The 15,678-nt window shown below is 39.7% G+C and overlaps 1 protein-coding gene across 1 annotated transcript; it reads left to right on the top strand.

The window, feature by feature from the left end:
• Positions 1-604: 604 nt before the first annotated feature.
• Positions 605-9,427, top strand: LOC142297233 (uncharacterized). Its single transcript, XM_075341491.1, has 4 exons — positions 605-815; positions 3,841-3,991; positions 4,103-4,586; positions 9,422-9,427. Exons 1-4 carry the CDS (start codon positions 605-607, stop codon positions 9,425-9,427), a joined length of 852 nt encoding a protein of 283 aa, XP_075197606.1.
• The last annotated feature ends 6,251 nt before the right edge of the window (positions 9,428-15,678 follow it).

The raw sequence follows: 15,678 nt of genomic DNA, 5'->3' as shown, positions 1-15,678 counted from the left end.
CTGTATGCAGTCAGGTTTCCTTCTTGCTTCTTATGGTCTAATAAACTGTATACTACGTACAACAAAAGTAAATAAGAAAAAATGATGGAGAAAGGCCTTCACTGGATTCTCAGCAATGTCCCTTTGTTAATGTTCATCACTGGAAACACAATTGAGCACAAAACACATACATGACCAAAAAATGCAAGACCATGTTCAGACAGAGAGAAAAAACTCTACTGTTTTTCTTAATGAACAGTCTTCATAACACTTTGAACACAAATTGAAACAGAAAAAATAAACATTGCACATAAGAGAAAAATGGAAGAAAGCTGCTCAGTCAAAGGCTCGAAAACAAAGTACTTAACCAAGGCTCCAAAGACGGGATCAAGATGACTAGGAAAAAAGGCAAAAAATGAATCTACCGAAACACACAAACTGCAGACACTCTGCCGATCTCCAAGAGAAAAAAACAGTTGGAGAAGAGTCCAGCAGGTAACAGGAACACATAACAGGAGGACTTGGTGTTAAAGACATATTCACTGGAGAAAAACTGACACAGGAAATTATATCACTGATGTCAGCTTGAGGCAGAATCTCTTTTTTTATACACCAAGGGCTTGACATGATTGGCCCACTGGGATTAGAGCCAAGCCCCACACCTGTCTCACTGACAAACACAGAACCTGACTCACTTCCAGCACTGGCCATTACAGGGAGCCCAGAAACATCATCAGAAAGAATCTTAACCTGTTCACAACTGGCAATGGCCAAACAAACAGAAACACCGTCCATAACAGCTCAGGGTTTGGGCTCGGGAAAAGATGAGAAAATCAGTTAGGTGAGTATCGCTCTCGGCTCATGTGTGTGTGATTACCTGCATCCTGCGCGCTGTGGGATGTGTTTTTTCAGGTGGCTTACATTCAGCATTGGAAGATGTTTTGTTCATAGAAAATTGATAAAAAAACAAACACCGCCCAAATAGCTCTGAAAGTGCATTGCTTTTGGGCCATAGCAAAACACTTTCAGAGCTATGTGGGCGGTGTTTGATTATTTTTTTTTATGAATAAAACATCTTATAATGCTGAATGTAAGCCACATTTGACCAGAAAAACATATCCCGCAACATGCAGAATGTAGGTAATCACACACATAGGAGCCGAGCGTGATACTCACCTGACTGATTTTCTCGTCTTTTCCCGAGCCCGAACCCCGAGCCTTGAGCCTGAGGTTCACTCATCTCTACTTGCTAACAGGCAAAGCTTGTGTCCACCTGAGAGTTAATAGAATGAATCTTTGGTGCATAAGATGGAAAAAAAAAATAAAATGTCACATGTAGATAACAAGTTGATTTACACTTAGCACAAAAGTTTTGGTCTCCCAGACAAAACCCAGTCTCCTGCACTTGCATGTCTTACTGTGTCTGTGCACCATACAGGATACATATATGATGCCGTCCTTGTTTGTCCATATTTATATACTGACATGAAGGACACAGAAAATCAGTGACAGCTTAATATAAAATCAATAATAGGCATCCTTTATAGTGTAGAAATTAGGGGAACTTCAACTAGCGTGTACAGATGGCTAAATTGTGAATAAAGAGTTTAAGTTACATAAAGGAAAGACATTAGACATATAAGACACAAAGCACATAGTTGATTCCACAATAAATACTCTTGTGCTCGTTATGATTTTTGGTACAAGACAACCAAAGTAAACTGTATTCTGACCTTGCTATAGCTTGGTTGGGGACAATATTTAGTGTCTTTTATTATTTGGGACAAACCTAATATATTTCTACCACTTTGCAATAAATCATTACCCGCCTTTTCTACACTGGGGCAACTAGAGAAATTAGAACAACCATAGAACATTCTGTTGTCCAAACCTGGTTGTGCCTTATAATCAGGTGCATCTTATAGTCTGAACAATATGGTAATTAGCTGGTCTGAAGGAATTCATATTTAAGACACACTTAAACCTAAAATAGAAAAGTCTGTTGACAGCAAAAACAACATGCACCATCATTGGATTTGAAAAAAAAAATGGTTGAAAGGTACATAATCCTTTTCATTTCTTTCTGTCTGCCCTGATCAAAAGCCCTGCATATTTCTTCATTTGACATTGCCATGATTCAAGAAGGGCTTAGCAGTTCATAATTAAACAATAAACTAGGTATTAGGTTTAGTTTCTACGATGAGTTTTTAATGCCGTGTATTTTTGCTGTGCAAAACCCACATCATCTTACAGTTTCAGCAAATTTGATGGGAATTATAGAAATCTCATGCCCACTGTGTTTTTTTACACAGTGTAAAATGACCTGTAGTGTTTGTTTGAAATCCACATGTCAGTTTCTCTTGTGATTTCATTAGATGCAGAAGATCCACAGGTAAAAAGTGCAAATGCACCAAAAATCGCTTGTAATCTGCACACGACTGTATGAATAAACATTGGTAACAGCAAATACCAGGAAGTTTAAAAAGCAAATCCACTTTCCCTAAGGCCTGCGCCACACATCCGTGTCTCCGGTACGTTTTTGGCATTTTTTACACGTACCGGAGACACGTGCTGATGTTGACACATTATTTGTAATATAAAAAGCCTCACGTCAGTGTTTGCGCACGGAGCGTGTGTCCGTTCCGTGCGTACGTATGAGCGTGCCGAAAAAGCGCTGACATGTCCGTTTTCCACCGGCATAACGTCCTCACGGATCCATTAAATCCTATGGGTCCGTGTTTACACGTACGTGATACGGATGGCCTCCGTATGCTATCCGTGTGGTCCGTGTCCGTGTTTTCATTAGAAAGGTTGTTACAATCTCAAATACTTTCAGGTGGCGTAGCTAACATATTTTTTTTGCACAAAACTAACTATGCATTTGCAGAAGGAGTGAGCAAGCAAGCAGTTGTAGTTCTGTGTATTGAAAGATATATTTTGAGCAAAATTTCGCCTACGAAATATAATAATGGCACCACGGGTGGACACGGAGAAACTGATAACAGCTGTCGAGACTCACCCACCATTATGGGATACACGTGTTGATGGTTACCATGACCGACTGACAGTTGACCGCCATTGGAATCAAGTAGCTGAGGAAGTGTACCCCAATAATGCATGGGCTAGATGTTCGCCTGCAAAGTGTGCTAAATATGGTAAGTTGTTGTATGTTTTTATATTTTTTTATTATATATATATATTAGGATTTGTAAAATAATTACAAACTGTGAATGTGTTGTTATAGTTATGTTGTCTTTTAGTTAAAAAATATTTGTGAAGAATTGGTATATGTCCTACTCTATATATTGAGTTCATGTTAAATTTTTAAAAAGGTAACCAAACATTTCATAACTTTCAAAAATCAAAGTATACTTATTTTTGTAATCTGCCTTTGAATTCTTCATGAAGTTAATTAACTAACTGATTAAACTGTCATGTGTTTTTAATTTCCCTGTTTTATGAGTCTAAGTTTCGTAGCACAATTTCAAATCATGTTTTTTTATTTTTAATATTTTGTTTTTATTTAGTTAAATGACATTTCAATATCATGACCTACATGAATAAAATAATATTTCTAGGACTTTTTTGCCAAATTTTATTGGACAAAAAAAAAAAAAGGAAAATTTTAATATATATGACAATTACTTCAAAGATAATTTAACAGAAATATTATTTTGTTATGTGTGAATGTCTAAAAATGGTTTTGAATGAAGAATATATTACAAACATTTTTGTCCTCAAAAGTATTTGGCCAACATGATTTGGTTAAATAGTATATTACATTTAGCAAACATTATTTTAATTAATGTGTGCAGATTTATGGTGAATGTTGCAAGTGACATATTTTTAAAAATTACACAGTTGACTTGGTGAAAAGGCGTTGGCGTTCTGCACGTGATCAGTACCGAAGGGAGTACAACCCTATACCATCCTCATCCAGCCAAGGCCGCAAACGCAGATATGTTTATTATCAACAAATAAGCTTCCTAGCACCCATCTTAGAAGTAACACAGTAAGTTTTTTTTTTTTTTAAAAAAAAAAAACAAAAAAAAACTTTACTTCATGAAGATAATTGTACAAATATAAATGTTAAGATTGTAATATGTTGTCTCTTTTCTTATAGAACGGAGGATAATCTAGACGATTCAGATGATCAACCAACAGCTGGTCCCTCTGCTACAGCCACCTCAGCATCAGAACAAGAACCTGGCAGAGAAGACAGTGAAAATCCAGAGATTCAACAAGATGCAGCAACTGAATCACATGAGGGTGGGACAGAGAGTGCACAAACCAACACCCAAGCCTCATCAACACAACAAACAACCACACCAGCTACACAATCAACACAAACAAATGTACTTCCACGTTTTGCACCACAACCTCTACGTGCAAGAAGAATCCGCAGACCTGAGGAAATGAGATCCTTACCGGAAATAATTGACACACGCATTATTCACATAATGAACACTCTGATTCCTGAAACAGATGCCGAGCGCTTTTGTCGGTCTTTATCTTCTAGCCTAACCAAAATTCCATCCGATAGGCAGGAACGTGTACGTGCTGCTATGCTGACCCTACTTTCAGCTAGTCAGGCAGAACAGGAACCAGTGAGAGTATATGAGGCCATAGAAAATTGGTGTACCATTATGCAACAACATACAGTCCCAAACACAACAGACAATCAAAATACAATTTCAACACAAACAACAATGGCAACTGTAATAGTCAATAATCCAGTATTACAACAATCTGGTCAACCTTCAATTGCTTCAAGTACGTTATTCCCAACACCAATTAGACAAGGGTATGTTGCAACCAATACTGGTGCCTTAAGCACTGTACAAAGTGCAACCTCACAGCAACCCATCAACTATATGAATTTACAACCCACTCCAAGTACTAGTTACTTTACTCAACCCACAAATATTGGTGGTTTACCTAACTTGTTTCCTGGTTCAACATACCCACAATCATTCATGATGCCTCATTATCCAATCACAACTATGTTACCTACACCACACTTACAAACATCAGGCAACTATCCTCAAGGTCAACAACATACACACACACAATACCCAATTACCCATGTAGATCCACAGGTGTACTCAACATCAGGCAATGTGTTGGGACAAACAAGCATGCAACAGACTGTTCCACACAATACTGTAGTTAGTAATAGGAATGTTGTTCAGCAAACAACTGCTTCCATTCCTGAAAATACTATTTCTGAGGCCACACAAAACAACATACTCAGCAACACTCAGGTTACTTCACTAGAAGATCTTGTTGACTTATGATACACATTTTTGGTAATCTTGACATTCAAATAAAATATATGATGAAGGAGTCAAAATTTCTAAAAAGAGGGATTTCCAAAAATGTGTCAAGTCTGAGTTAAAAAAAAAAAAAAAACATGTGTGATTATATTTAGTGACGGATCACATATATGTTTGATGGCATGGTTTTTTTTTTAGTGTTAGGAACACATTTGTACCCAACCAATTTGATGGTTAGATTACTTCTTATATTCTCAAAACACAGTTTACATTTATTATGTCTATGTCAATGTCCAACATGAGAGCAACTTAATTGGTCGTCAATTTTACAACATTGTAACCAATGGACACAATTTTGAAAATGTACTCTTGTAAGTAAATTATATTTTTAATTTTCGAAAGAATACCATAAAAATTTACTTTTTGTAAAATTTAACAGAAGATGAACAATATGTTCATTTATTATTTTTATGTGACAAAATAACACCATTACTTTATGGATTAATATGCTTATTATTAATAAAAAAATATGTTTGTGAAAAAAACTATCATGTTTATTATTTAAATTTAAAAATAATATTGCATTTTTTCTATAGACGTTTAACATTATTAATGTTGTAAGTTTCAAATAACAAAAAAACATGATAGTAACACAGAAATTTACAAAAACATACATACAACATTCAGAAATCCATGTTGTTAACATAAATGTCAGTTGATGATTAACGCATTTTCACTTTAATACAAGTAAGATTTAAGCTCTTAGATGTTTAGAAATAATTAAACATTTTCGTATAAGAAAAAATATTAAATTGTTATCTAAATAAATCCAAGACAATCTTAACATACATCACTATTATTATTATCATCAAAACAATTAAAGTAATCAGTAAATAAATTTCTAATTTGTAAACCAGATGTCACGGAATTATGAGACATAGGTTCACCTGTTGGATTAACAACATGGTTTATCTGCAATTCATCATCCACATAACTTCCTCCTTCATGTATCCGACAGAAATTGTGAAGCACTATGGTAGCCTTGAGGACAGATGTGACAAAGTTTGGGTGCAACTGAATAGTTGTCTGATAAATGCGCCATTTGTTAGCTAAAATACCAAATGCACACTCCACATAACGTCTTGCTTTAGTTAGCCGATTATTAAAGTACTGTTTCCTGTCATCAATGGATCTCCTTGGATATGGTCGCATAACATGTTTGGATAATGCAAATCCTGCATCTGCTACCATCACATATGGTGCCAACGGTCCAGATGTACCAGGTAGGGCAACTGGTGGGGGGATCAATAATGCATTTTCTTGCAGGCGTTGGGCTAATCTTGATGAACGGAAAATACGGGCATCTGAGGCACTACCATAGGCCCCAATGTCTGCATAAATAAAACGGTATTCTGTGTCAACCAATGCCAAAATAACAACGGAAAAAAACCTATGAAAATTGAAATAACGTGACCCAGAGTTTGGTGGCTTTTTAACTCTGAAATGCTTGCCATCCAAAGCTCCTATGCAGTTAGGAAAGTCAACAGAGTCCTTGAAGCCCTTAGAGATTTTCAACCAATCTTCTCTGTTTGGCTGAGGCATCATTTGTTCTTTTAAATGTTGCCATATCATGTCGCATGTGTGACGTACTATAACGGCAATGGTTGATCTCCCCAACAAAAAATCAAAATGTAAAGCACTAAAAGATTGACCAGTCGCCAAGAATCTATGAAAACAAGACAAACAATGATTTACAATTAACAACAATATGTTATTTTAAATTAAACCAATCAAAATAAAACACAAACATTGATTCAACACAGATATTAGATCAATAAAGATCAATTACACATTTCAATGTGAAAAATAACACATTTAAAAACAATTTAAAAAAAAAAAATATATACCTCAGAGTCACCATGAATCTCTCCTCTGGGGAAATGGAAAGCCGCATCCAAGTGTCCTGATGTTGCAAATGAGGTCGTAAAATATTTAGTAAGTAATCAAAACTCTCAACTGACAAACGGCAGTATGAAAAAAACTTATCTGGGAAATTCCGTAACTCAAAAAATAAAGTATGGAAATGACCATGCATAGGTCGCATCATCATTAGTGGATGCACCCACAATCTGGTTCTTCTTACATTATCATAATGCAACATGTGCCGTCTAACGCCAAAACGACGAGATATAATCCAACATAAAAACACTAAGGCCTCCGTGGATAATGGCATTGCGACAATTTTTGTCTCAACACATAGGTGCTCCAAGGCAAAATACAAGCAGGAAACAGTTTATAGTTAACTTATATTTATGTCCTAATCACATACACCTATGTGTCATTTACTTCCAAGTAATCACCATTATCTCAATGTGTGAAACATGTTAAACACGCACAAAAAACGGACTGCACACGGAACACACACTGACGTATTTCACGCACAGGAAAACGCACACACGTACACACGTATGACACACGATATGCATACGGACACTACACGGAGGGGAAAAACGGACTGCAAATACGGAACACGGATACAAAAAACGGACTACAGCAAACGTACGTTTTTTACACGTGAGTGTGGCAGAGGCCTAAAACAAGATATACCAAAAAGAGCTAAAGACTAGGGCTGAGCGGATCCAAACTGTAAAAGTCCTTATCCATGCGGCTGCAGGCTGAGACTACCAGCCCCCAGCTGCCATTATCATGGCTGGGGAAGAAAATTAGGGGGGACCGCACATCGTTTTTTTTTTTTAATTATTTATTTAAGTAATTAAAAAAAAATGCCGCATAACAGAAACAGCTGCGCATTTCTGACAGGAGCGTGCATGTATTTCTAGGTAGGAACGTGCATGTATTTCAGGGTGCGGCAGGCCATGCCGGCTGATGTCATGTCAGACCTGTATGAGTCTGACAGCACATCACCGACACAGCCACACACACTTTTGACAGGAGCATGCATGTGTTTCTGTGCACATGCACGCTCATGCTCAGAGCGCGGCAGGCCATGCCGGCCATGCCGGATGATGTTATGTCAGACTTGTATGAGTCTGACAGTGCATCACTAGCACAGCCATACACTTCTGACAGGAGTGTGCATGTGTTTCTAAGTACATGCACGCTCATGCTCAGAACACGGCAGGCCATGCCGGCTGATGTCATGTCAGACTTGTACGAGTCTGACAGTGTATTATCAGCACAGACGCACAGATTTCTGACAGGAACGTGCATGTGTTTCTGTGTACATGTATGCTCATGTTCAGAGTGCGGCCGGCCATGCCGACCATGCTGGCTGCTGTCATGTCAGACTTGTACGAGTCTGACAGCGCATCACCGGCACAGCTGCACACTTCTGACAGGAGCAAACATGTGTTTGTGTACATGCACGCTCATGTTCATAGAGCGCAGTTTGTGCCGGGTGATGTCATGTCAGACTTGTACGAGTCTGACAATGCATCACCGGCACAGCCGCACACTTCTGACAGGAACATGCATTTGTTTCTGAAAGAGATGCACATTCACCATACTGACCCGCAGACACTTGCACTGCTTTCCCTGGCCACCAGCCGTCCTGCCGCCTGTGATTGGTTGCAGTCAGCTGACATGCTGCCACTCAGGGTGGGGGCGCGTCTAGCTGCAATCAATTACATGCGCCGTGGGTGGGCAAAACAATGAATATTGAATTATCAGCTCCGGAAGGGAAAAGCGTGACCCGGAAGGAGTTTGCTGCCATCCATGACACAGCCTTGGGTGAATATACCGCGCTCGCTCCTACGCCCCATTCCCTTCCACAAACATTTTTAATCTCCAGATTCTGGTCCCCATAGACTTATATGGGCACCGGAATCCAGAGCGGATCCAGATTTTTTGTTCAATCCGGCAGGTATCTGCTGGTCCTGGATTTTGGTGGATTCGATCAGCCCTACTAAAGACTACAATGTCAAAAATGCAATAAATTCATGTATAAAAACCACACTAAAAAGCAATGGAAATGCAAGAATCTAATTTAGCTAATAGATGCAGAAATGCTTCAGAAAACCTGCAACATAAATAACTCACCAAACACTCAAACTGAATACAGGTGCATCATGGCAGGGTCAAACATTTAATAGCACCTTCCCATCTGCTTGTTTCTATCTGACTGCCCGCTCTTCTTTAATTTACAGCTATAGCTTTTTAGTGACGGAAAAGGGCGGAGATAAATAGAAATTGACAAGGTGGGTAGGCTCACTTACATTTTTGACCACGTCTTTATGCACTGAGCACTTGTACTTGCTTTACACAGACATTCTGTGCTGATAGAATTCCTTTAACTTTATAGTGCAATAGTATTACAATAATCGCACCTCTTGGTGGGTATTGAACAGGTCAGACAGACAGTAAACTAGCTCTTTCATTAATTATAATTTAAAGGGAGTATGTTATCCAAAAATGCCTTTTGGGCTAACTGTAAAGTGATTGTCACGCACTCACCGCCGGGGATAGAAAAGGCAGCGAGCAGTTGGGATAGTGGACCCACTGGACCACAGGAGGACCCAAAGCTTACCCTATGGAGGGAGTGGCTTGACAAAGCACCCACAGTGAGGCAGAACAACAGGTGCCACTCCCAGGGCAGCAATCAAAAATTAGCTCGGGCACACAGAAAAAGTAAGAGTCTGAAACAATGCTTCTTTTGAATTTCAGTAGACTTTTTTATTGATGCAAAGGACTAGACAAAAACTGACGTTTCGGCCTGCACATATAGGCCTTCCTCAGAGATGGTCTGTGATACAATTTTTACAGGAAAAAAAGAAGAACAAAATTAAAACATGTACAAATATACATACAATTTACCAATACCGTGGTATGAGATAATGAATGCTAGCATCAATAAACCTATTTATACTGATACCAGAAAAACAGATACATTGCAAAAGACAATATCATAGAAAATATATTATGAACAAGGATATATATTCTCTAGAGAAGGTTCACAATAATGAGGACCATCCTAACCTAGGCAGTATAGAGAAAATTGGGGCATACCTATATGAAAAGTGGAGGAGATATGTATTCGAGTTACTGCTCAAAGCGATACCATCATGATAGATACGAATGCCTAAAAATAGACATATGTAAGTATACAAAACCGGCCAAAGGTGAAGAATTAGGGAAAGAATGGAAGATGTAGGTGCAAAACACCATTGTGCCAAGGAGAAATAGAGAATCCAAGAAGAAGAATAAGGAGACACAATTTATTGAACCAAGAGAGAGGGAAGTAGAGGAAAGTGCGAGGAATGTAGCAGAACAGGAGAGAAGACTGAGGGAAAAAAGGAGGCGGGTCCAGAGAACAGTGGCAAAATAAAGAGAGAGATATCAAGAATAAAAAGAAGAAAAAGAAAAAGAAAAAGAAAGAGAAAAAGAAAAGGAAAAAGAAAGGAAAAAGAATGGGTACTGTATTGCACAAATGAAAAACGATGCTCAAGATACCTTTGTAAACATCACACGCTGCAATAGGTTAAACACCGGTAGTCTATAGCTACCAGCGGGGGTCAGTATTTTTAGTACTATAAAAAAGATGTATAGATTATACATAATGTTAGAATTCCACCATTATTTATAAAATGTGACTATTATGGAATATGTACATACCCACTGGAGGTGTATGAAATGGTGAAACTGCCAGTCCGGCACGTGCTAGTGCCCTTGTATGTGGTCTAAATATGTGAAGGTGGACAGAATCCACTGATAATAGCCTTACACAGTAGGGAAATCATATAACCAAAAGGTTACACATACCGCTCAATGACACTACTAAGCAAAAAGATTCTCTGACTCTCTCTAGAGATTGGGCCAGTGCCCAAGGGCACTCAGTGCTTAATGTTAATAATCTGTGAATATACAAAAATACATATGGGAATAAGTCTATGTCATCTGGACTGATGTCATATAAAGAGAGGTCTAATAATAAATGACCAACCTTAATCCTAGTTTGCAATGTAAGCAGTCAATCCTGAAGCAGGAAATAAGATAAGGGGAACGAAAAAAGTTCCTATGAGGATAAAGCAAAAGGCAAGATAAGAATCCAGATAATAGCAGGAGTGACAGGAAAGGAGCGATCAGTACCTGGTAGTGGAGAAACTCCAGTGTGAATGCCGGTATGTGTCCTGCGGTGCACATGGTAGCCAGAAACGGGGCCTATTTAAGAGGTGCATGATTGCTAAGGGGAATCACCTGTCGGTGAAAGCCAGGACCGGACCGTGGCACGCCAGTGGCCCCGGTGCTGAGAGACCACAAGGATCACTCAGCGCAAGCGCCAACTACGGCCACAGCCGGTCTGTGCACGTGACCGCTGACAGACAGTAACAGCAGGAAGTAAGGTGAAACGCAAGCGTGGAACGCATCAGTCGCGCATGCGCAGAAGGGTCAAAAGACCGGTCGGCGCATGCGTAAGTGGCGGCCACTGTGTGCAAGTGATGAATGGAAGGAGTGGGCCGGGCGCAGGCGCAGACCGGCCGGAGAGCCGGCCGAGACCGCGCACGCGCGGGCACACTGACGTCCAGAAATGGTGGATGTTGCTGATGGGGATACAGTGCCGTGACGGGTTCGTGGATGAAGTATTTACAGCGCCTGAAAGATAAAAGAGACAAATGATAAATAAGAACCTATGTATGAATACAGGAAGGCCCTATTTAGGAGGAAAGAAGCAAAAGGTTAAGATTAGTGAATAAACAAGAGGATTTATGAAAGTTGGAGAAGTGTGGAAATCGAAAAAAATTATTTTTCAATAAAATTATTTTTAATAAAAAACCTCATATTCACGGTTCAAACCAAATGGCTCTAATGTCTGTAGCGTATATATCCAATACGCTTCGCGCTCTTTTAACCTCTGTACTCTGTTCCCCCCCCTCCTGGGTGCTAAGACCTGTTCCAAGACCTGGTAGCGTAATTGTGCTACAGTGTGACCAGCTTGTGCAAAATGAGCAGGAATGGGTAAGAGTGTCTGTTTGCACCTAATTGTTGATTTATGCTTACTTATCCGGTCTCGGATATGTTGGGTGGTCTCCCCAACATATCCGAGACCGCAGGGACATTTGATCAAATAGACCACAAAAGATGAATCACATGTAAAAAAGTCCTTAATGTGAAAGATCCGCCCTGTCCGGGGATGGGTGAAAGTACTGCCTTTAGTAATGTTGGAACACTGTATACAGTGTAAACACGGGAAGTTCCCAGAACGAGCTGTCTGTAGTGTCATCTGTCGTTTTTCTCTCTTTTGTGAACCAATGTCAGCCCGTACCAGTGTATCCCTCAAGTTTTTGGGGCGTTTGTTACAGAACAGGGGTCTATTGATAAACTCTGGAATATTCGGATAGGCTTTGCCCAAAAGTGACCAGTGTTTCAGTATGGAACCCCTCACTTGTGCCTGAAAGGGATGATAGGTAGCTATAAAAGGTACTCTAGGGCCTGATTGTGGACTACATGATCTGGTGGTAGGTTGTGGTGCGGCAATTCGCTGGGGGTAACCCCTAGCAACGAATTTATTGCTCATTTCAGCCATGCGTCTTCCTCTTAGAAGGGGATCAGACACTATCCGTTCGACTCGTTTGATCTGAGATGTTGGAAGAGCCCGCTTAATGTGACTGCGATGAGAACTGGTGAAATGCAACAAACTGTTCTTGTCCGTGGGCTTAGTATATAAGTCAGTAGAAATGACTCCACTGGGGGACTTCAAAATGAGTACATCCAGAAAATTGATTTCATGTATGTCTGAATGTAAAGTAAAGCTCAGGTTGGGCAAACAACTATTCAGATCTGAATAGAATGTGTTCAAACTAGAAGAATCGCCACGCCATATCATAAAAATATCATCTATGTATCTTCGCCATGCGATAACATGTGACGAGAACATTGGATGAGGGTAAACGAAGGTGTCCTCAAAATGCGCCATAAAAATGTTGGCATAAGGGGGCGCTACATTTGATCCCATCGCAGTCCCTTGCACCTGCATGTAGTACTGATCTTGAAACAGGAAAAAGTTATTATGTAATACTATAGTTAGAAGATCAATGACCAACTTTCTTTGATGAGTAGATAGTGTGTCTTGTCGTTCCAGAAAAGAATCAACAGCCTCAATGCCTTGTGTATGGTTTATGCTTGTGTACAGACTTGTCACATCAAGAGTAACGTAAATAGCCAATGGGTAAATTTCAATATTCAACAATTACAGCAATTAACAGATGGCAACTCTCTCAGTGCAAAAAAAATTGTTAAAATTTAAAAATTAACCTTTAATATTTCCACTAAAATGGTCAAAGACCAAAGACAAACAACACTAATAGATAGGTTTTAACCCCTCCTGCCTCTTAGGGGATATATATAAACCAAAGTGAGTTTCAACATCAGTACTAGATTAGACCCATCTCACCAAATCATGGGTCTAGGCTGACTGCCCACAGGTACATATTTGAATGAGACCTGAGATGGATTTCTGACTCCCCTGAAGAGTGAATTTTGAATGAAACGCGTCGGGAGAAAACATTCTTAAGGGTTCCATTTGGAATGAATTGGACCCCAATATCCTCATGAAGAGTGGCACCTTTATAGATTTGGTGAGATAAATCCAATTTCATAAGGGCTCCATTATGGAATAACTTGGACCCCATTTTCTGTGATGAGCGGCACCTGTATTAATTTGGTGAGATTAATCTAATTCATTATGATCATTACTAGTGGACTTTAAAGGTACCCATGATTTGGTGAGATGGGTCTAATCTAGTACTGATGTTGAAACTCACTTTGGTTTATATATATCCCCTAAGAGGCAGGAGGGGTTAAAACCTATCTATTAGTGTTGTTTGTCTTTGGTCTTTGACCATTTTAGTGGAAATATTAAAGGTTAATTTTTAAATTTTAACAATTTTTTTTTGCACTGAGAGAGTTGCCATCTGTTAATTGCTGTAATTGTCACATCAAGAGTAACCAAAATATCATCGCCAGAGATGTAGTTGGTTGTCCTAAGAAAATGTAGGAAATCATTGGTATCCTTAATGTATGATCTTATGAGTGGTACGAAGGGATTCAGAATTCTTTCAAGTGTGATGGCCAAGGGTGATAAAATGGAATCGGTGGAGGCCACAATGGGCCGTCCCGGTGGTGTATTCAGATTCTTGTGAATTTTGGGTAAAGTATAGAACACTGGTGTTATGGGGGATTCTTTAACCAAAAATTCGGACAACTTTTTATCCATAGTACCGAGACGTACATGTTCCGTGATCATATTACCAATGAGTTCCCTGATCCTAGGTGTAGGATCACGCGGGATGGGCTGGTATGTGGTATTGTCAGCGAGCTGGCCCTGTATCTCGGATATGTAGTAACTTCTATCCATCACCACTACAGCACCACCTTTATCTGCTGGTTTGATGATTAATTTATGGTTACTCCTGAGGCCTTCAATGGCTTGAGACTCCGTTGGTGTGAGATTATGACAAACTCGTAAATGACCATTCCTTATATCATGTATAACCTCCTTGATGTCGGAGTTGACAAGACCAATAAAGGTCTCGACCGGATGGTAGGTTTTAGGTGGTTGAAATGTACTATGTGTCATTAAATTCAGATCCTTGAGGTGGAACATACCTGGGGTAGTTGTATGTGTCACCTGATCACTGGTGTCTAGGGACTGGAAGTGTGTCTTGAGTCTAAGGGACCGAAAGAACCTCCGGAGTTCCTGATCAAGGGTAAACTCGTTGAAGGTGGGGGTGGGGCAAAAGGAGAGACCCTTCTGCAATACCTGGGACTCTGTAGGGGACAAATGATAGGAGGAGATATTGTAGAGAATGTTGGTCCTACCTGAGAACGGGTCGTGACCTTGTATGGGGCACCTTGGTTTCCTTTTCCCACGCCTCGTCTTTCCCTTTGAGGGCGTCTTGATCCTAAAAAAGAAGAAGAGGGAGGCCCCCGGGACTGGCTATGATCACTATCGGAACTAGTGGAGCCCTGATATGAAGCATGGTATGGTTGTCGACGGTCATGAGGTTCCATGAAACGCCACTTGTAAACACGATTTCTGGAGTAGTCATCCTGATCCCTGATATATTTGGATCTTTTTCTATCCTGTAATGTTTTCTTAAAGTCCATCATGGAGTCCTGAGTCCGTGTTTTCATCGTGTTCCATTCAGCCGTTGGAAGAGTATTAGATAGTTGTTCCTCAATGCTTCGGATACTCTCATTGACATCCCGGAGTTCCTGTTGTAAGAAATCGATGGTAAGAATAATAATATCCATGGAGCACTTATTTAATATGCTCTCAAACTTGTCACAGTAGGTGGTGTTGTCTGCAAACAAAGTGGGACGTAGAGGGACTCGTAGACCACGGGGTATTCTTTTGGCTTTATGATACTCCGCCAGGGTTATGGAGTGTAGATCAAAGGCAATCTGT

The sequence above is a fragment of the Anomaloglossus baeobatrachus genome, chromosome 3 (genome assembly GCF_048569485.1).
Source record: "Anomaloglossus baeobatrachus isolate aAnoBae1 chromosome 3, aAnoBae1.hap1, whole genome shotgun sequence".
NCBI classification, from domain to species: Eukaryota; Metazoa; Chordata; class Amphibia; order Anura; family Aromobatidae; genus Anomaloglossus; species Anomaloglossus baeobatrachus.
This window is presented reverse-complemented; position numbering and strand designations above follow the sequence as displayed.